General features: G+C 36.5%; 4 protein-coding genes across 4 annotated transcripts; 2 read left to right on the top strand and 2 right to left on the bottom strand.

Annotated features, from left to right (window-relative positions):
- Positions 1-809: 809 nt before the first annotated feature.
- Positions 810-2,530, bottom strand: LOC111779851 (probable receptor-like protein kinase At5g20050). Its single transcript, XM_023660023.1, has one exon. The coding sequence runs from the start codon at positions 2,352-2,354 to the stop codon at positions 990-992; it is 1,365 nt and encodes a 454-aa protein (XP_023515791.1). The 5' UTR covers positions 2,355-2,530; the 3' UTR covers positions 810-989.
- Positions 2,531-4,606: 2,076 nt separating this feature from the next.
- On the top strand, positions 4,607-8,844 carry LOC111780621 (protein arginine N-methyltransferase PRMT10). Its single transcript, XM_023661065.1, has 8 exons — positions 4,607-4,919; positions 5,135-5,327; positions 5,538-5,643; positions 6,249-6,438; positions 6,866-7,051; positions 7,150-7,233; positions 7,429-7,661; positions 8,546-8,844. Exons 1-7 carry the CDS (start codon positions 4,716-4,718, stop codon positions 7,606-7,608), a joined length of 1,143 nt encoding a protein of 380 aa, XP_023516833.1. The 5' UTR covers positions 4,607-4,715; the 3' UTR covers positions 7,609-7,661; positions 8,546-8,844.
- Positions 8,845-11,533: 2,689 nt separating this feature from the next.
- On the top strand, positions 11,534-14,190 carry LOC111780679. The gene is made up of 3 exons (XM_023661147.1): positions 11,534-11,712; positions 12,638-13,074; positions 13,287-14,190. Exons 2-3 carry the CDS (start codon positions 12,667-12,669, stop codon positions 14,073-14,075), a joined length of 1,197 nt encoding a protein of 398 aa, XP_023516915.1. The 5' UTR covers positions 11,534-11,712; positions 12,638-12,666; the 3' UTR covers positions 14,076-14,190.
- Positions 14,191-14,904: 714 nt separating this feature from the next.
- On the bottom strand, positions 14,905-17,183 carry LOC111780678 (cytochrome P450 734A1-like). The gene is made up of 5 exons (XM_023661146.1): positions 16,750-17,183; positions 16,448-16,671; positions 16,132-16,382; positions 15,688-16,048; positions 14,905-15,474 (listed from the first exon to the last, which is right to left on the bottom strand). Exons 1-5 carry the CDS (start codon positions 17,063-17,065, stop codon positions 15,040-15,042), a joined length of 1,587 nt encoding a protein of 528 aa, XP_023516914.1. The 5' UTR covers positions 17,066-17,183; the 3' UTR covers positions 14,905-15,039.
- Positions 17,184-20,095: the final 2,912 nt, after the last annotated feature.

The following is a 20,095-nucleotide window of genomic DNA, read 5'->3' as shown; positions in this document are numbered from 1 at the left end:
CTGGCACACGGCCTCGTGTCTACCCCCTTCGGGGAACAGCGAGAAGACTGACACATCTTCCAGTGTCTGGCTCTAATACCATTTGTAACGACCTAGATCCACCGCTGTTAGCCGTTATTGTTCTCTTTGGGTTTTCCCTTTCAGGGTTTATCTCAAGGGTTTAAAACGCGTATGCTGGTGAAAGATTTTCACACCCTTATAAATAGTATTTTGTTCTCCTCTACAGCGAATGTGGGACATTACAATAAGTATGGAGTAATGACGAATTCATGGACGAGGAAACCAAATCCGAGTACTTTTTTGTCTTTCTCTTTGGTCCCTNAATAAATCATCCCAAGGAAGATAACACAAGGCAAGACATCAGCAAATTGTTATAATCCAGCATTGTACATCATTTGAAAATTATCGAACAGTAAGTATACCTCTATCTTTCTTTTTCTTTTTTTTTTTCTTTTTTGTCTTTTGGTTTTTGATAAGAAACGGGGAGTTCGTTAAATTTAATAAAAAAATACAAATAAAAATCATTTTAATTAGTTTTAATAATTATCATAATTTAAAATAAAAATAAAAATTGGGTCAAAATGGAGGCCTCATGAAGCTGACAGCACGCGGAGCAAATTTGAACTTTTCGCCTTATCTAAACTTTATTACCAAATTTACTTCCCTCTCCTTCTGATTTTGACATAACCCCACACTACCCTCCATTATTAATACCTCTGCACTCATTTATTTATTTATTTACTATTTTCTTTTTAGTAATTTCACAATTCGATTTTAATATTTAAACTTTAACTAATTTGAATTAGTAAGAACTAAATCTGTTGCATAAGAAAGAATGTTTTCTTCCGAAATATATTGGTCAGTTCTATGCGATTTTTATGAAAAATGCAAAATAAAATAAAACAAATTGAGAACAAAAAGACGATACGTGTGCAACTTCGGTGCTGTGATTAGGGCGCCGAAGTCAAAGGGAGGCCGGCGGCCGTACCTCACCGGGGGCTGAGTACAGAGAAGGCGTATGAGTTCGTCGTCGATGACGACGAAGGACGATCTGTGTCGTTCATCCGTTCCCCAAATGCAACAAGCTTCGGCCTCTCATGGCTATTCATCATCTCTTCATCAACGGACAATAAATCGACGACGAGCATTTGAGTATCCGGCGGCTCCTCCACTGGAACGCGGCCTTCGAGCATATCCACCACCGTTGCCATCGTCGGCCGAAGCTTAGCCTTCTCTTGAATGCACCACAAACCCACGCAAACTAGTTTCCGTACCTCTCTCTCGTCAATCGTTCCCATTTCTAAGAGTCTTTTATCCACGGCTTCCATTAGTTTCCCTTCCTTCAATTTTGCACTCACGATTCGGGGAAAATACTGCCATTTCCTCTTGGATCTGTCCTCTCCGTTCTCAACTACGCTCACGTTCCTCTGCCCGCCGACTAGTTCCAGAAGAACCATTCCATAGCTGTATATGTCCGATTTCTCTGAGATTCCGTTCTCCAATAGCCATTCCGGAGCCAAATACCCCTTCGTCCCTCTCATCGATATCATTATTCGGCTCTCGTCTTTCCCCATCAGTTTTGACAGTCCGAAATCCGATACGATTGCTCTGTAGTTCTCGTCTACGAGGATGTTTTCCGGCTTGACATCGAGGTGTAAGATTCTCGATCGGCAATCGTGGTGAAGGTAGGCTAGAGCTTTGGCCACATCAATGGCGACTCTGTATCTCATATCCCAAGCTAAGCAACCGCCAGGGCGATTACGATTCTTGTGCCTAGGTTTTTTGGGGAAAATCCAGCAATCCAAGGATCCGTTCGATACGAATTCGTAGACGAGAAATCGAGGTCCAGATGAATTGATACAGTAGCCAATCAGACGAACGAGATTTACATGCTGAGCACTAGCAATGGCGGATACCTCCGCACGGAACTCTTTCTCTCCTCGATTCTCGCCCTCGATCCGCTTGACAGCCACCGCAGTACCGTCTTTAAGAACTCCTTTAAAGACAGATCCGGACGATCCTTGCCCTATCAACGCCCTGAAATAGTCCGTCGCTTCCTCGAGCTCTTTATACTTGAACTTCGTCGGAACTCCGGCGACCTTCCTCAAGAAACTGTACTCGATCCGAAGCTCTCGACCTTCAGTAACTAACTGCGACTCGAGCTGTTTTCTTCTCCGGTTGAACCGTCTTCTGATCACCAAATACACCAGGATAGCGGCGGTGAGGGACACATCGATCCCGCAAATAAGATAAAAAGGCTTGGACAATTTCAGGAGGACTCGAGCCAGAATGACGAGAAGGATGAGGAAGACGATGAACGAAAGAGCAATTACGTGAGCTTTCTTATCCTCCATAGAAATCTCTTCCTTCAGGTTTCTGTTAACAGGAACAGATTCACATTTCTCTTCCTCTGTGAATTGAATCCGTTTCTGGTGAGAACTATGAAGAATAGTCTTTGTTTTCTTTTTTCTTTTTGGTGGCCCGACTGGCTACTGCTAATAAATTTGCCGAGTCCATCTCGTTGACTGAATAATTTTATTATTATTTTTAATTTATTTTTAATGCAATTAACGCTGGCACTTACACGTCAGCCTTTTCGAAGTTAATTAACAAACTAAAATAGTTACGATGAACACAACTCTCCATAACCGTATGATTCTGTCACTTTGACTATAAGCTCTCGTGACTTTGCTTTGGCTTCCCCCAAACGGCCTCACACCAACCAATGAAATTAGTATTCCTCACTTATAAACTCATGATCATTTTCTAAATTAGTCGATGTGTAACTTTCATCATCCAACACCTCCCCTCGAACAAAGTACGTCTCCCCTTATACCATGTTAGATGAACACGACTCTCCACAATGGTATGATATTGTCCACCTTGAGCACAATCTCTCATGACTTTGCTTTGGGCTCCCCCAAAATGCCTCCGGGTATTTTAAAGCAAAGCTGGCTTTGCTTTGGAGACTTTTGGGAAAACCCAAAGCAATGTTACGAGAGCTTATGCTCAAAGTGGACAAGATCATACTATTGTAGAGAATCGTAATTCCGAACAATCAAAATTACAAGATTTTAATTATCAAATAAGATTATAAGATTTTAATTAGGTGTGTAATGTACCTCTAAATTTTTAAATTTCTGTCTAATAGAATTTTCTTTAAAATTAAAAAATTTGCTAGATACAACCTATTTACAAGATATTTTTTTAGTTATATCTCTGTTAATCATCCATTATAACATTTTTAGTTTAATAATGCGACAAATTAGTTTAAAAAAATATTTTAATCAGTTGAGTTATAATCAAATTGACAACACATAATTATGAATTATTTATTTATGCCATTACCGTATATCATAATATGTTGATTTGATGTATATATACGCTATATTGTATCGTATAATACAAACAAATAACTCGTTAGATTTAGATGGACTCCATTTAGTCTCAGAATGGAAATTGTCCTAAAAACAATTATATTTGGACATTTTTTTCAAAGTTTTTATTTATTTTATTTATTTTTCCTATTTTAAAATTAAAGATTGAACAATAAGTATGGAGAAAAAAAAAATATTTGGATGCTGCGATCAAACGCAATATACCCGTAAATATTTAAATAAAATTGGAAGCTGACTTGTTCAATTAACAAAACTAAACAAATTAAGCTTAAAAATTATTGTTTATTTTATTTTATTTTTAAAAATTATTGTGAAGAATATATGAAGGATCTTATTAAGAAAATATTAATAATAACGACGGAAGAAGACTTCACAGTTTATATTCATACACACGATATAAACTATATTCGATAAATATTTCGTTTTATTGAAAATTGTGTTTGTTTATTAGGAAAGAGTGAAACTGTAATCTCGGTAGAAAATTAGACGATAAAATTGGAGCCCACCTTGTATAAAGACCTTAATTAGCCACTTTCAGTGACTTTGGCGGCTAGTTACACAATGTGTAATTACTACAAAACCATCATTATCATAATAATCAGATCATGCGTAAAAATAGGTCCCAACACAATTAAAACGCCTTTAATGATACATTACAATCATGCAACCTAGAGTCGTACATGTGCATACATACCACATAATTTTAAAAGCACAAAACATTTAGTTCTTATCGATTCCTTACCTCGAAAAATTTCTACTGTACATTCGTTAGCCTACTCAACCTAGTCAAAATCTCCGAGCAACTTTAATTTGTTCGAATCATTTCTTAGTCGAGAGTTGTTAGTCTAAACCCTAAAAAAAATATAAAATCAGTAAATTCATAAAAGTTCGACTGAAATAGGGGTAAGAGAGACATGCTGAACTGAAAAGTAGCTAAACCCAATTAGTTCAATTGAATAGAATCAAGCCGGTCTAACTGAATCAGACCATGGTCTAGTTGAACAAAAAATGGTGAATCGTGTTCCTTTGGCGTGTCCTTTCTCAATGTCGAGACGACGGTCAGGTTTTAGGTTGAAATATTGCAATAGGAGAGTTGGGGAGATTTGGGAGATATTTTTTTTTACAAGGGTAATAAAGTCTTTTGATCTCCAAAATATATTAAAAAAATGTAGAAATTAAAATGTGGTAGTTTTGACCTTAATAATTGACCTATTTTTCCCCTCCAAGAAGTCCGCAGCCCTAAATTCGAAACCTTCTCGTTCTGGTTTCTCGTCCTCGCTCTTCCCTCGTTTCTGCTTGCAAGCGGATCTCGGTGCTATGGGAAGCTCCTCAAACGGCGTCATGGGGGACCGGAGCTCCGGCAGCAATGGCGGTCTACAGGTTGATAAGGGCGTCGATTTTGCTCAGTATTTCTGCACCTACGCCTTCCTGTATCACCAGAAGGAGATGCTCTGTGACCGAGTTCGCATGGATGCTTACTTCAATGCCATTTTTAAGAACAAGCACCATTTCGAAGGAAAGGTTCGTCTCTTTTCTTTTCTATTTCTACTGCTGGGACAATAGGACCGCTAGACAGAATCGATATTTCAGTAGCTTAACTGCTTCGCTTTGCTTTGCTTCAGNGGGGGGGGGGGGGGGGGATATTGTGGCGGTTTATAAATATGTTTTGTTTCTTTAGCTGCTAGCCGGAATCATTAAGGAATAGCCCTTGGTTTAACTAATCTTTCTTCGAGCAGACCGTATTAGACGTGGGAACCGGGAGTGGGATCCTAGCTATTTGGTCAGCACAGGCAGGTGCAAGGAAGGTATATGCAGTGGAAGCAACCAAGATGTCGGAACATGCCCGTGCACTCGTCAAAGCTAATAACCTTCAGGACGTAATTGATGTCATCGAGGGATCTATGGAGGATGTTGTACTTCCAGAGAAAGGTTAGCACCATCATTTTCCCACCCTTTTTGTAAAAAACGAAAACGAGTTGTATAAAATTTGATACTTATTGTCCTCTCCAGTGAAACATAGTTAAAATGAGTTCTGCTCATGTGTGTTTGAAGCTATTATTATCAAATGTACTAATCGTCGAGCAACACGGTACCATAATTTGGTTTGTGATTTAACTTTGCTTATTCGTTGATGATCAGTGGATGTTATTATCTCCGAGTGGATGGGATATTTTCTCTTGAGGGAATCTATGTTTGATTCTGTGATTTATGCACGTGACCACTGGTTGAAGCCATCCGGGGTGATGTAAGTGATGGAAGCAAATTATTTTGAAGTCTTTTTTCCTCTACGTATATATATTTTTTTTTTTGTTGGTTTAAATAATCATTTGTTTTCCATTATTCTCAACGCAGTAAAATTTCTAAACCCATGGTAATTTTTTGAAAAGTTGTTGCTGCCAATGAATTAGAGATGGATATTGATTCTTCCCAGTAGGTTTTTGTGGGAGATTTTTGTAGTGATGTGTAGGCAAGTTTAAAACTTATGGATAAAATATTTGGATGCTTTGTAAAATTTTGGATGATATTTTTTCCAGAAAAATTTCCACGGTTTTTTCTGGCGTTATGCAGTTCATAACAAAAAAGGATTTAGTATCAGATATTATATGGTTGTAACGGTCTTTATTAATTATAACACGTTGTAAATGGATCAAGATAGCAGCAGTAGATTCCTGACTAGTTTAGATGAATTAATGGTAAAATTTCATAGGTGCATGCATATATTCATATGTATTGATATTTTGGATGGGCTTTTCTGTGATAAAAAAAAAAAACTGATTTCGTGAGCTACAACCTATAGGATTTGTCCATCATACTGCACAAACCATCTAAAACAAACATTTGTTTATCCAGGTATCCAAGTCATGCACGCATGTGGGTGGCGCCAATTAGGTCTAAATTGGGAGATCAAAAAATGAACGACTACGAAGGAGCTATGGATGATTGGTATAATTTTGTTTCTGATACCAAAATGGATTATGGAGTTGACATGTCTGTTTTAACGAGACCATTCTCTGACGAGCAAAGAAAATATTATCTTCAGGTGAGACTTAGATTTGGGAATGGGAGTTGACATGTCTGTTCATGTCTCTTAGACTAATAACTCTGTTGATTTTAAACTATGTTTCATAATCAAGCTTGTCCAGATTGCAATTTTACATATGTTAGCAAAATGTATTGTTGACAGATCCTTATTTTTTTTTTCCAATTGTATGTCACTTTATTTTCATTTTCATGTGCCAAGGGAATGCGCAGTTTATTTCTCAATGGTTGTTGATGAGTTCCTTGGGTGCAGTTGTCTATTATTTTGAGTCAGTGGCTTCTTTGTATGTTAGCTAGTTGTTTCTATGCACCCTATTTGAACTTTAATGGGCTATCCCTCTATCCCATACATTAATTACTTTGGTAGATTTGAGATTTGCTTTTGTTACTCTTTAACAACATTGGAATTGTTTTCTTAATATGTATAGACATCGTTGTGGAACAACCTTCATCCACAACAAGTTATTGGGACAGCATCCGTTATAAAGGATATTGATTGTTTGACTGCTACCGTTGATGACATTCTTGAAGTCAAATCGAACTTTATGTCATCGATCAATTCAGAGAACACACGGTTTTGTGGATATGGTGGATGGTTTGATGTCCATTTTCGAGTAAGTTGAGCTTCCACTTCGTTTTTGAAACATCAAATTTTGGATTACTTCAGGCTTTTGCTATAGGTTGCATAACTTCTTCAATTTGGGTGTACTAGGGAAGAAACGAGGATCCAGCTCAATTAGAGATTGAGCTGACAACTGCTCCCAGCGTTGGTAATGGCACACACTGGGGACAACAGGTCTGTATTATCCAAAGATCAACAAATATGTAATATTGAATCATTGGCTTGGTCCGTTAGCTTTATATTATTTATGCTTGCCCATGGAAAATGCTCAGTAAATGAGTACTTTATTTATCCACTAGTGATTAATTGCTTCTTTGGTTGCACCAAGAAATGTTCTTGTTATTCCAGTTTTATCTTTTCTTCATACAGGTCTTCCTCATGCATCCTCCCATTTGGGTCGGTGAAGGAGATGAATTGAAGGTTTCCTTCTCTATGAAGCGCTCTAAAGAAAATCATCGGCTAATGGAGGTTGAGTTTGGCTGTGAAATCAACCAACCTTCTGGCAAGCTGCATCAACAACCACTCAATAATAAGTTTTACATCGAGTGAAGATGGAAATAGTCACAGCAACTAGAAGAATATACTTTCAAGTAGTAGATGAGGTATGTGCACAAACATGTTTCTTGTGCATTGTATGATTTGGAGGTAAATGTTTAGGGTCTGTATAAGCCATTGGTGATCTGGTCAATTTTCTATTTCCATTTGATCTAACAGTGCTTCTGGATAAATTATAAACCTGCTTTTATGCAAATCAATGCGCGGTGTCAAAATAACCATGTTGTGACTAGCATTTGGAACTTCTTATTTCTTAGTGCAGTCTCTGGTTCCATTTGCGTGATTTGGAAGGTTACAACGAAATCAAATTAAAATCCAAGTAGGAAATGAAGACTCATATAGGGTTGTTTGTTTTAAGAATGCTACTCTAGTTGGTGGCTGATATTTTTCCTTCTGCTTAAGTAGGAAATAAAGACTCGTATATCATTGTTCGTTTTAACAATGCTATTGTAGTTAGTGGCTTATATTTTTACTTCTGCATTTTTGTTGCCAGTTCTACTATGTTTGTATGTTGTCCTCATTGCTAATTATCGTATCTAAAACTCTTGAGATAATAATTTTCTTCAAACTTCAAGATAGGTTGATTCACTTTTACTAATTTAAACTTAAAAAATTGGTACTTTTTTAAAAATGATGTTGACCGTGTGTGGGGTTGTGGACATCTAGTTTCAATGGGTTTTCTCTCTTTTCTTTAATTATCTGAATGGATAAACTAAAATATATCTCGTGTTATCTTATTTTATTTTCCTTGTACATGCTGATTATTATTGCTAAGAACAATATCTGTTACTTACGATTTCAAAACTTAGTGCATTAATAATTGTCATTGCATACAACATCGTCCAACCTGTCGATGAGTTGATACAAAACTAATGAACTTGTGATTTATTTGATTGCCTTTTTGCTAATTGTGTACTGATTCCCATTATAGGTATGTAAGCAGCTGACTGCTTTTCTGGGAGAGGTGGGGAGTGACAGAGGAAGCAGCATTTGAATTTCAACTCTGGCCAGATTATTAGCGATTCCGAGAAGAACTTTTTGGCACGACTAGTATTGCAATTTTCTGTTATAAGACTTGATCATTTGCACATGGAAATGGCAAGGGTTTCGTCTTCAAATTAGAATATTTGGTGTGTAAAACATTTTTGTGCTCAAGACTCGATGTTCCTGTTTATGGAGGAATATGAAGATAAAAGGGTAATTGTTGTCCATGCCATTCTTTGATGCAAATTAGTGCAATTTTGATTTAAATTATTTTGTTCTTCAAGGAAGCATTTGTTCTTCGATACATCCCCGTCAATACAACAGGGGTCGGTCTCACGCTCGGTTATCTCATGGTTACTAGGTTTCTTTTCCTTCCCGATCTTCAACTACAATTGAAGTTTCTGCCCCTCTTATCACTGATTTCAAATTATATTGGTTCTTTGCTATCAAGACCTCTAGGAACTTCAAACTCCTTTAATTAATTGGATTGATTGTATATAACGTGCAGGAACTTCAAGCTGTTGCTGAGGATCTCTCTGGTAGCTTTGTCCTGATCCTTGTTGAACTGTTTTGATTCTATAAACAAGATGTTCAATCTAGAGAGAGTTTCCGTTTGAGTAAGCATTCTCCACCCACAGGATTAGACAAATCTGTTAGTCCTTTTATATGCATTTTTCTCTCACATGAAAACGTCTAGGGCCTTGCCATTAGTTTCTCCTAAAGCTGCTCATCATTTATAATTCTTATATCATCTGTTTTGTCAGCTCTTGCGATTTGAAATCTCTTCTCCCACACCATTCTTTACTGCGAAAGCAAAGCTTGATTCTCTTTAACTTCAGGCATTCATTCATTCATCCCATCTTTTGTGTATTAGATCTGCCATTCTTCCTTCCTTTTACCCCATAACAGCACATCTTCTTCAGAATGCATAGGACTTCAAGTACTTGTTGAATCTTCCACGAATTCTCTGTTAACTTGCTGCTATAAACTCCCTTCCATTCGAGGATGAAGCTTTTGGTATTTTGCTCATGTCTAAGAGTAATGCTTCCTAGAAAGAATTAGGATCAGGATCAGCACTTGAAATTTGTAGGGAAAAGTAACAACTCAAGTCTATTGCTAGCAGATAGTCCTTTTTGAACTTTTTCTTTCGGATTTTCCTTCTTTTTAAAACGCGTATGTTAGGAAGAGGTTTTCACACCCTTATAAATAATGTTTGGTTCTCCTTTTCTTAGGATTTTTTTAATCGTTTGGGTTTTTACAACCAACCACGTAAATCTAGGGAGGAGAAATGTGGGTTAATTATGAGTTATGAATGGGTAGAGGGAGAGAAATATTTAACGTGAATCCGAAGGTTATTTGAAGCTTTAAACCCAAAACTTGAAGGTTATGTGCCTTCTCCTCTCAACAACCCTTATTTGCCTTTTTCTTGTGTTTCCATTGGACCTTCCAACCCTTTCACCCTACTCAATCTCTACATCACACAACCACTTCCCTTCACTCAATTTCTTCTTCTCTTTTTGTCATTTTTATTTAGACGCTTCATCTTCTGCCCAACAAATCTTTGCTCAGAAAAGAAACTTTCAAAACATTGTCCAGTTTCATACAAAATATAAGCACATCTTCAGAGTTGTTTAGTGTAATCCTTATTACTAACTTGTTAATATTTTATAGAGCACTAAAGAAAACAGTCCCTACCTCTTGTGTATATGAAATTTTTGAGAATGAATAGAATAAAGCAATTATGCAGTAAAAGTTCTTCACTTACTGTGATACAGTGCATATTCTTCTCAGAGAAAGAGAAAGACAGAGACAAATCTTAAAAAAAGATAGAAAAAGGGAAAAAAGAGTATGGAATGAGTAACTATAGCTATGATATTCTCTCTCTAAGACCCTTCTCTTGTTTCGCTTTCTAGTTTTGGATATCAAAGTTAAGAATTGAAGTTACAGAGTCATTCAGAAGAGCCAACATGTTAAGCCTTGTGATTGAAGTCTAACATATTCCTCCTATCCCCCCACAAAATTTACTATTTGTTTTTGTGGAAATTCTCTTAAGCTATTTTCTTTTCCTGTTTATTATTCTTTTAAAAAAAGCGGGAGCGGGGGACGGAGAATATAATTTCGTCTTCGGCCTCATTTATCTAACGAGGAAAAAATGTTCTCCACTTCTTCCTTCATTCCCCACTAAACGGGAAATTGCCTCTCCATTCGAGGAGAGTCTTCGCAGGTAAAATGAACATCTCTACCGATAAGATCATCAAAAGAAGCAACGTCGATCAGGGACTTTTATAATCGTCAACTTGAACATAGCTACATCAATTAAGACATATGCTCTCAATCAAGAGAATAAAGTTTGGAATCTTCCAATCTTAGTTGTTTTTTAATTAAAAAATGTATCTACGATTAATAGGTAAAACTTGAACGACAAATGAATGCATTATAATGCATACTAAAATTGATATTTAAATATATGAATGAGAAGTAAAGTGATCATGGTAGATGGTTCTTATTTGTTTGGTTCCATTGTAAAAACAAAGATCTAAAAAAGAGAGTAATTTGAAAGAATTCTCTCTTATAAACAAGAGAAATTGGGTATACATATAATCATTTGTAGAAGTGGGGCAATGAAATATTGGCCAAATCTACCAAACTATTAAATTTTTGCCTAAATGTTTGGTGCATGATTTGATTATACAACACTTGGGTGTTCTAAAAATTACAGCTTTCTCTCAAATCTTAACTTAATTTAATCCATCTTCCTTAAGAACTCAATTAAAATTGAAATGAACAGAGACCCAAAAGAGAAGCCTTCCTAGTGCTTGCTTTGAACAAGGAGTAACAGGTAATTCCCAACTCAACAAGCTATTCTTGGGCTGTTTGTTGGCAATCTGGCATAAAAAAAACCATTGCATTATTCTTTGTTTATTTATTAAGTTGTTTTAATTTTTAATTTTCATTCTTTATCTGGGCCTTCGTAGTATGGCCTAAAACTTAAAAGCAAATCATGCTTAATTATCCGATATAAGAACCGACACAAACACAAAATACAACCAAATTAGATAGAGAGAGGCTTGTGACGATCGTGGGGTAACAACTTTCTCTCTGCAATTCAAAAGGGTCAGTGAAATTTGTTTCCATTTGCTTCCTTCAGACCGATCTTCTTCTGGGTTCAATCTATATTTGCATTTCAATCACTTGCTTAATTCTTGATGCTCTTTTTCTTACTGTTTCCTGAATTTCGTTCGGTTTCTGAAGCGTTTTTGTGTTTGAATATCTATTTGTTGCTGAGAATTTCATTTCGTTCGTTCTTGTTCTTGTTTGGGGATTGTTCATTTGTCTGGATGCTGTTTGGTTGCTCAGAAATCAGTGGAAAACGGAAGGGAAATTATGGGTTTGGATCATCAGTTCCATGAACTTGTTTTGGATTGATGAAGATTTTGTGTTTAGAATTACATTATAGATTTCATTATGTGTTTAGAATCAACTGAATTTAGTGTGTGTTCTTTGTGATCAACCCCAGAGGTCAGTTTTGGCTATAAATTTTCCTTTGATTTGGTTTTACTTATTCTGCACCATGTTTCTATGAACAGTGGACGTGATTGTACTGCTTGATGTCTAATTTTTTAACGATGAAAAAGGGTATTCAGTATAAGCAAACCCAAAATGAAAAGGAAAGATAGAAATCGAATTCGGGTCGTTTGGTGTCGTTTTCGATTAGATCAAGACCTGAAAACACTAAGCTGTTTATGATTTTGACAATCCAATAACATAATTATATATGTGAAATGGCTTAATCATTTGGGACAGTCTCCATTTGGTTGTTCATGTGCAATACAATGGAGAATATTAGACATAGCCTGAAATCTTTTGTGTTGATCTGTTCTTCACAGAAACATGCTTAGAGGAAGAGTTTTTAGCTTTCATTCTTATAGTTTTGTATCATTTTGTTTAATTTGAACCATTCATTTCAGTATGCAACTCTCTTAATTTCGAATGGTTTATTTTTGCATCGACTCATGTTTTCTGTATCCCGAAATAACAGATTACGAGTAGTAATTTCGGCTAGAAATCATGAAATTCAAGAAAGGGAGTAAGCTGAAAGTATTGAGCAAAAGGAAAGTGGCTTTAGGACCACAATGTTCTATGGAAGCATTAAGAAGCAATGGCTCCAAATATATGGCTGGATATGTTATGTCTAAAGGTGTCAATAACCATGATATGGTGGAGAAGGTGTCTCGAAACGTCATCGTGCCCTGCCACACTCGTTTAGACCTTTCAGAGGCTTGGGCTCCTGGTGATGTCGTAGAAGTGTTCGATAACAACTTATGGAAAATAGCCACCGTTTCTGAGGTTTTGGGGAAAATGCACATTCTTGTCAGATTACTTGGATCCTCTCAGGAGTTCAGAGTCAGAAAAACTCATATCCGGGTTAGACAATCGTTGGAAGACGATGACAATGCATGGGTTATGGTCGAAAAGGTAAATATCGTCTATCTACTTTTGTTTCACTGTATTACTTTTTGCTCTATTATGTGTCGATGAACTCGTGGTCGTGCTGTTATTGTTGAATTTTTTTTGTCTTTCTGATGGAAAACGTAAGAAACAACCGAGCGATTTTCATATCATATTCTCTTGCAGTTCAAGTGTTGATAAATTTTATAAGTGAATGAAGCGACATCTTTTGCGTGCAGGGAAATAAAAATTCCAATGGAGGGAAGCTCCATACGAATCTATTTTTGAACCTCGATCAAAATTCAACCTCTCAAGTTCAAAAGACGAACTCGAGGACATCTCCGTGGAAACAAGATGACTGTTTTGTAAGTCGGAACGAAAAATTTCAAGATAGCTACAATGTGAGAGTTCTGAAGAGATCAACCGATTGCTCGTCTAAAGCATCTTATCGAGCTAACCATAAAGTTAGATCGATTGAGAAAAAGGGCAGATACGTTAAGGTGGTTGCTGCAAATCGAACAGAGTTACCTAAACTGCAGGTAGATCCTGTTTCTTGTCCTAGAGATTATAGACATTGGCCTGCATCATTGAATCACAGACTTGGTGGGCATTTGGAATTGGATATCAAGGATAACGAACCAGTTAATCTGGTTCGGGAATCGAACGACGTAGATAGCATTATGTGCTCTGTTGGTAGTTGCAGCATCATCAGCGACAACTCAAGTGAGCTGCCATGTGATATGTCCGATCGAAATGCTGGTCACTTCTGCGAGGATCGATCACCTAATCATTCGGGACACGAAGGACATTGTCTCCCTACGAAAGAAGAATTGGCAGCCGAAATCCATAGGTTAGAGTTACGTGCGTACCGTTGCACTATCGAGGCATTGCATGCATCAGGACCTTTGAGTTGGGAACAAGAAGTATTGATCACAAATCTTCGACTTTCGCTTAACATATCGAACGATGAACATTTAATGCAGCTAAAATATTTAATATCTGCAAGTACCAGTATTCCAATTAGATGACTAGGAAATATATTCTTTTGCTTATCATAGCCATTTCTGATATAAACTGAATGTACAACTTAGCCAACAATTGAATCTGTTTATAAGATCCTTAGTCCAGTTTAGTTTTATGCTTCATGGATGAATATGTTGATTGCTTCAACCATTTGGAAATACATGAGATATGTTAATAGCTTTGGCCATGGCTGATGGTTCCTCACTACATTCCTCCATTTCAGGCCGGTTAAGCTCGAGACTGGACTCTTCTCGATGCCAAGCGATGGCGAGCGCCCTCGAGGTTATACTTCAAACCCTTCTGTCGCTTTGTATGTTCTTAGATATATATGGTAGATATTTCGTAAAAATTTAGTCAACTGAATCCATATATATCAGATGGTACTCTCTGTTGGTGGAGCACATATCAAATTATCAATAAAACCTTTAGTCAATAGTTCTAGACGGCATCTAAGAACGACACGGCCTTGGCTTTTTAGAGGGCCCCATCTGTAACAGCAGGTGTGCCCTACAAGGAAAGGGCACCAGCATTTATGGGGCTCCACCAAATCCTCTGCTATTGTCTCATTAGCCAACTCTTCCTGATTGACATTCCCATGTGATCTTGCTCCCTCTCTCACACACACACTTAAGAACAGATAATATAATTGTCTCCTTCCAACACCCTTCTTCTCATCTTCTGATATTCAAACTAAACTAAGCATATCGGAAATCAAAGTTCGTATCGACACAATTTTGACTCTTTCAAGCTCGGAAGAACTGGTCAAGAAGTCCCATCAGAGACAGAGATTTAAACCAGAACTTTGTAACATCTATGGGAAAGTATACAGACAGATAACTAAATACGGATTAAGTTCTAATCCCAACCTTTAATTGTGTTATTATGAGATACTTGAAGCTCCCTATATATTAGTCGTTTCACGACCTTATACTAATAATTCTGTGGTTAATTTTGACAATCCTAGTAATTTTAATTTAAGGGTATCTTTTCAAAACGAATGGGAGCGCCATATTGTGGATAAAGAAGCATCAGGACAGTCGGTGCATGTTGATAAGTAGGAGCCAATCGAAACGAGAGACGTTGAAGTATAATCACCATTGCCAACTTTGCTTCCAAAACTGCTAGATTTTGGCCGATGCAATTTCGAACTCCAAGTCCGAATGGAATGAACCCAACCGGATGATTTCCAGCTCGACTTACTCCATCTGAGAATCGCTCTGGATTAAACTCACTTGCATCGTTGCCCCAAATAGTTTGATCGTGATGAACAGCAAGGATTGAAATCAGAAACTCCGTGCCACGTGGGATCATTCGTCCACCTAGGTCCACGTCAGCGTTTGCACGTCTGATTGTAGCCACGGTGGGTGGGTACAATCGTAAGGATTCATTTAGTATCATGCTCAGCTGCCACATCCAATCATTTGCCACCAAGAAACAAATACTAAATTAAATTACAAAATAATATTTTGTATTAATCTAATTTTGGATAATTCGCACAATAATGTATTACTTAATTAAATTATTTTAATAAAATGCATGTTGGGTTTTATAAGATAAAAGTCGTCATTATTACCATATTTAATATAAAAATAAATAAATAAATAAATAAGGGCTTACAATTTTGAACTTGGACACGTCATCAGAGGAGGGGAGGGCACGTGGACCGCAGATGGTAAAGACCTCATCACGTGCCAGAATTTGCCAGCGTGGATGCATTGCCAGCAAGACAGTAGTCCACGTCAGCAGATTGGAAGTGGTCTGTTTGCCAGCAAAGAAGAAGCTTTTGCATTCTTCCACGATGTCATGGACAGAAATGGAAGCTTGGATCATGAGCCCCAACAAATCTTTTGGTCCTTTTTCATTAATTGCCCAATTCTTTTCAAAATTCCGTTTTCGCCCCTCGATTAATTTCATCAATGATTTCTTTATTTCCTTCTCTAATTTCCACGACTTCATATTTGTTCTTGTCGGTAAGAATCTGATAATTTTATATATTTTTTTTAATAAATAAATAAATAAATAAATGGGTAATTCAAATTCAAATTCTAATTGTAATTTTACCTATAGCCAGGAATGAAGACCTTTTGAAAAGCTTCTGAAGCTAATATCATTTGTTGTGTTTGAAGCTTGAAAATCGCTTTACCATCTCCATAGCTACAACCGAACGCTGTTTTCGTTATGACGTCTTCCGTTAGCGTTTGGAAGCTATCGAAAACATCAATCTCCACCTCACCCGAGGTCGTTTCCTCCGCCATGGACGACCATTTTTGTACCATTTCCACTATGCTTTCTTCTATTAAGGGAATCAGCAACTGCATAACTCAACTGGTTAAGACATATATTATCGTAAAAAAAAAGAAACAGATTAGTGGGTTACTTTGAGATTGTCCGTGTGAAAAGTGGGGGAGATGATTTTGCGATGGAGAGCCCATTTTGGGCCATTGAGAGTGAGGAGACCGTCGCCTTCGAGCTGTTTAACGAGTGGATGAGCTTCGTTTTTCTCGTACAAATGGGAGTTAGTGATGAAGATTTCTCGGATCATATCAGGGTCGGATACCGCAACTCGAGGAATGGGTCCGAACCAAATCACAAACGTAGAGCCTAAAATGCAATTCCGAACACAAACAACGAGCTTAATTTCAAGAACGAATAAAAAAAGTGAAGAATATTCTCACGTACCGTAAATCTTCTTCCAGTGATGATAGAAGGAGAGGACACGTGGCAGAATATTATGAGAGAAATTGGGCATTGGATGGGAAGAAGCCGCCGCCATCATGGAAACCAATTCTTTGAAATTACCAATAAAGAACCGATACGGCGGCCCTCCAATTCCTTGCCGGAGAAAGTGGTTCTCTATCCTTCTTGGCTTCCACCATAACACCAACCCCACTTTTGCACCCAAAATCACCACCACCGCCGCCACCGCCGCCACCGCCGCCGCCGCCCCAAATGGCACCTCCACCGCTGATTCCAACTCCTCCTCCATTCTCCCCATTAATTCACTTAGCTTCTCTCTTCCGCCTCTTAAATAAACAAAACCCACAAACACCAACAAGCCCAACCCCGTAGGGGCCGCAATTGCAAATCTCAGGGTCAACGGTTTTATTGCAAACTTTTTACTGTTCATGTAGCTATTATAGTATTCGAAAACTTTCTTCTTTATAGTATGACAAATAGCGTTGGATCGATCCGTGATTACTAAAGATTTTGACTTTATATGCATACGAATCGATCACCATATTGATGGTAATTGATGAGAGTTTTCGGTGATTTTGGAATTACTCGTTCTTATGAGATCAGACCCTTATCTCAATCGTATTTAAAAATAACATCTTGAGCAAAATGCTCCGTCCCGAATTAATATGAAAATAATTATATTAATACATATGATGCATGGTAACATTCACACCTGCAAAATAAAAAATATATATAATATTGGATGGAACATTTCCATTAAATTATTTGGTGAATTTTATTTCCTTTTTTTAAAATTTCATTTAATAATATAAACTTTCCTTATGAAGATAATGTCATGATAATGCTATTAATTTTTTTTAATTGNTTTTTTTTTTTTTTTTTTTTTTTTTTTTTTTTTTTTTTTTTTTTTTTTTTGTCTAGTCATTTAGATAAATATAAATATACGTTATCTCTATCTATGGAATAATTTAATTGAGTAAAATAAATTTTGTATTAATTTATATTACACCCATGTTTAAGTAAATGCTGAAAATGACAGGTTTGATGCTCAAATCAAGAAAGAAAAACTATACTCTAAAATTGATTATGTGACATAATTCAATTAACCTAAGGTTTTTGACAAAAAAAACTGACCTTTTTTTCGGGGGTGAGTTGGTGCGAAATGACAAAGCACCACACATCGGCCACAAGCTGCCACACAAAAGAAGCCAAATGAGCCAACTTATCTGCAGAATTATCATTTCTTTGGCACCCACAAAGTCCACTGCCTGTGTCAATTCGATCTCTCTCGTTTGTGGATTGGATCGGATCGAGTTGAGATATTTTTTTTAGACTTTGTTAAATGAACACGACTCTCTACAATGGTATGACATGGTCCACTTTGAGCATAAGCTGTTATGACTTTACTTTGGACTTCCCCATAAAGCCTCGTACCAATGGAGAGAGTTGTATTCATCTAACATGGTATCAAAGTCATGTCCTAAACTTACCCATGTCAATAGAATCCTCAAATGTCGAGTATTGATTAAGGGGAGACATACTTTGTTCGAGGGGAGGTGTTGAATAAAAGTCTCATATCGGCTAATTTAGAGAATGATCATTGGTTTATAATCAATGAATACTATCTCCATTGGTACGAGGCTTTTTGGGGAAGCCTAAAGCAAAGCTACGAGAGCTTATACTCAGGACAATATCATATCATTATAGAGAGTCGAGTTACTATATGGGCGCTGGGTTGGGTTAAAGTACGATTTTTTAGTTAAAAATAGACAATATCATATTAGATTCAAATAGACATTTTCGAATAAACGAAAAAACACGACGAATTAAGAGTTGGAAACATAAAAACATTGAAGTGAATCATAGAAATGTGTGTAGGTGTGTCTCTCTCCCACAAACCCATTTGTTGTTCCAAAAACATGATAATGTGTTTGGAAGGTTGCTCTTAAATTGGTTCACATGGGAACCAACGGCGTCTATGTAAGAGGGAGTTTGTGTATGTGGTTTATGTGGGGAAATACGGTTTAGTTGACCCACCACCCAACAATGGGTACCCACAGCACCAACCCATCCGCCCCCTAAACTTTGTCCCAATGCACCTCACACAACTTGGCCCATCCTTTGTCTCCCTACTATTACGTCCCTATTCTCCATTTCTCTTTCGATCTAATCCTATTTGTTCATTTCGTAATATCCCGTTTCTTTTCGGTCGGAAGTTTCGCTCCCGATCAAACCTAATCTAAACAGAATTAGGGTTGGAAAAATCAGTGATAAGTGAGATTAAGGTTCAAATAGACATCAAATTTTAATTTCATATATCAATCGAGCAATATTTAGAGTAACTTCCAATATAACAGTAAAGACAACACATTTTTTTCCCAAAAGATATTTAATAAAAAGGGAGTCTAATGCAATATAGCGGTTGGTTATAGAGCTTAATGCAAGCCTTTTCCGTTCGGAACTCATATACCTGTAGAACCTAGGAGAGTTTCAACTATTCAAAATTCCGTGTTCATACGTAGCATTAATTGGGAAAGAATACCACACATTTTTTTCACCAAATTTAAGTTGTTTTTGTTTTTATGAAGACTCTAAGCCCACCAAATTTTAGGGGGAGAAAATAATTTATTGTTATTTTTAAAAAATAAAATAATAATAAAGAATATTATAAATGATATATTTCTAAGAAATTCAATAATGGTAAGGGCATAAGAGACATTGTATTTTTTTTTAAACTTTGGTATATTTTGAAAAATATAATGATAATAAGTGAAAGAGGGATGTCAAATCACGTCAAGACACGTGTCATCCAATGATTGAGCGTGGAGGTCCAAATCAGAAAGTGTTTGGTTACATCAACTCGATGGTTTGGCAGATGCAGCAGATCCTTGTTTTCTTTCTCCTTATTACTAAACTACCCTTCTACGCCCAATCATTTTTTTTTTTTTTTAATTTTAAACACATAAAATATTTTTTTTTAACAGTTATAAATAGTGGAGAAGCAAGATTTTTGAATAATTATGAAGATTAAAGAATTAATTAACTAATTAATTGTGGGGAAGCCTTTAATTAATTAATAAAGATTTTAATCTACTTAAATAAATCATTATAGTATTAACTTTCCCTAAGTATTTACTAAATATAAATGTGTTTTAATCATAACATATAATATAAAAAAAAAAACATTTTTAAATTTGAAATTTATGAAATTGAAATTGTGATATATAGCATTTTTTTTTCGATTATTTAGACAGAAAAATGGAAATTGAATAAAGAAAAAAGGGGAAATTAGATCATGTTTTTTTTTTTTTTTTTTTTTTTTTTTTTT

Source organism: Cucurbita pepo, chromosome LG18, assembly GCF_002806865.2.
Source record: "Cucurbita pepo subsp. pepo cultivar mu-cu-16 chromosome LG18, ASM280686v2, whole genome shotgun sequence".
In the NCBI taxonomy this organism is placed as follows: Eukaryota; Viridiplantae; Streptophyta; class Magnoliopsida; order Cucurbitales; family Cucurbitaceae; genus Cucurbita; species Cucurbita pepo.
This window is presented reverse-complemented; position numbering and strand designations above follow the sequence as displayed.

Bases quoted from the DNA above. Each gene is read 5' to 3' on its own strand.
- LOC111779851 (XM_023660023.1), bottom strand. From the start codon at position 2,354: ATGGAGGATAAGAAAGCTCACGTAATTGCTCTTTCGTTCATCGTCTTC.
- LOC111780621 (XM_023661065.1), top strand. From the start codon at position 4,716: ATGGGAAGCTCCTCAAACGGCGTCATGGGGGACCGGAGCTCCGGCAGC. The intron at 5,328-5,537 runs GTTAGCACCATC...GTTGATGATCAG, and splicing joins TGTTGTACTTCCAGAGAAAG to TGGATGTTATTATCTCCGAG. The intron at 6,439-6,865 runs GTGAGACTTAGA...TAATATGTATAG, and splicing joins AAAGAAAATATTATCTTCAG to ACATCGTTGTGGAACAACCT.
- LOC111780679 (XM_023661147.1), top strand. From the start codon at position 12,667: ATGAAATTCAAGAAAGGGAGTAAGCTGAAAGTATTGAGCAAAAGGAAA. The intron at 13,075-13,286 runs GTAAATATCGTC...TTTTGCGTGCAG, and splicing joins CATGGGTTATGGTCGAAAAG to GGAAATAAAAATTCCAATGG.
- LOC111780678 (XM_023661146.1), bottom strand. From the start codon at position 17,065: ATGGGGAGAATGGAGGAGGAGTTGGAATCAGCGGTGGAGGTGCCATTT. The intron at 16,049-16,131 runs GTAAAATTACAA...TAAAATTATCAG, and splicing joins GTCTTCATTCCTGGCTATAG to ATTCTTACCGACAAGAACAA. The intron at 15,475-15,687 runs GTAAGCCCTTAT...TGGATGTGGCAG, and splicing joins ACGTGTCCAAGTTCAAAATT to CTGAGCATGATACTAAATGA.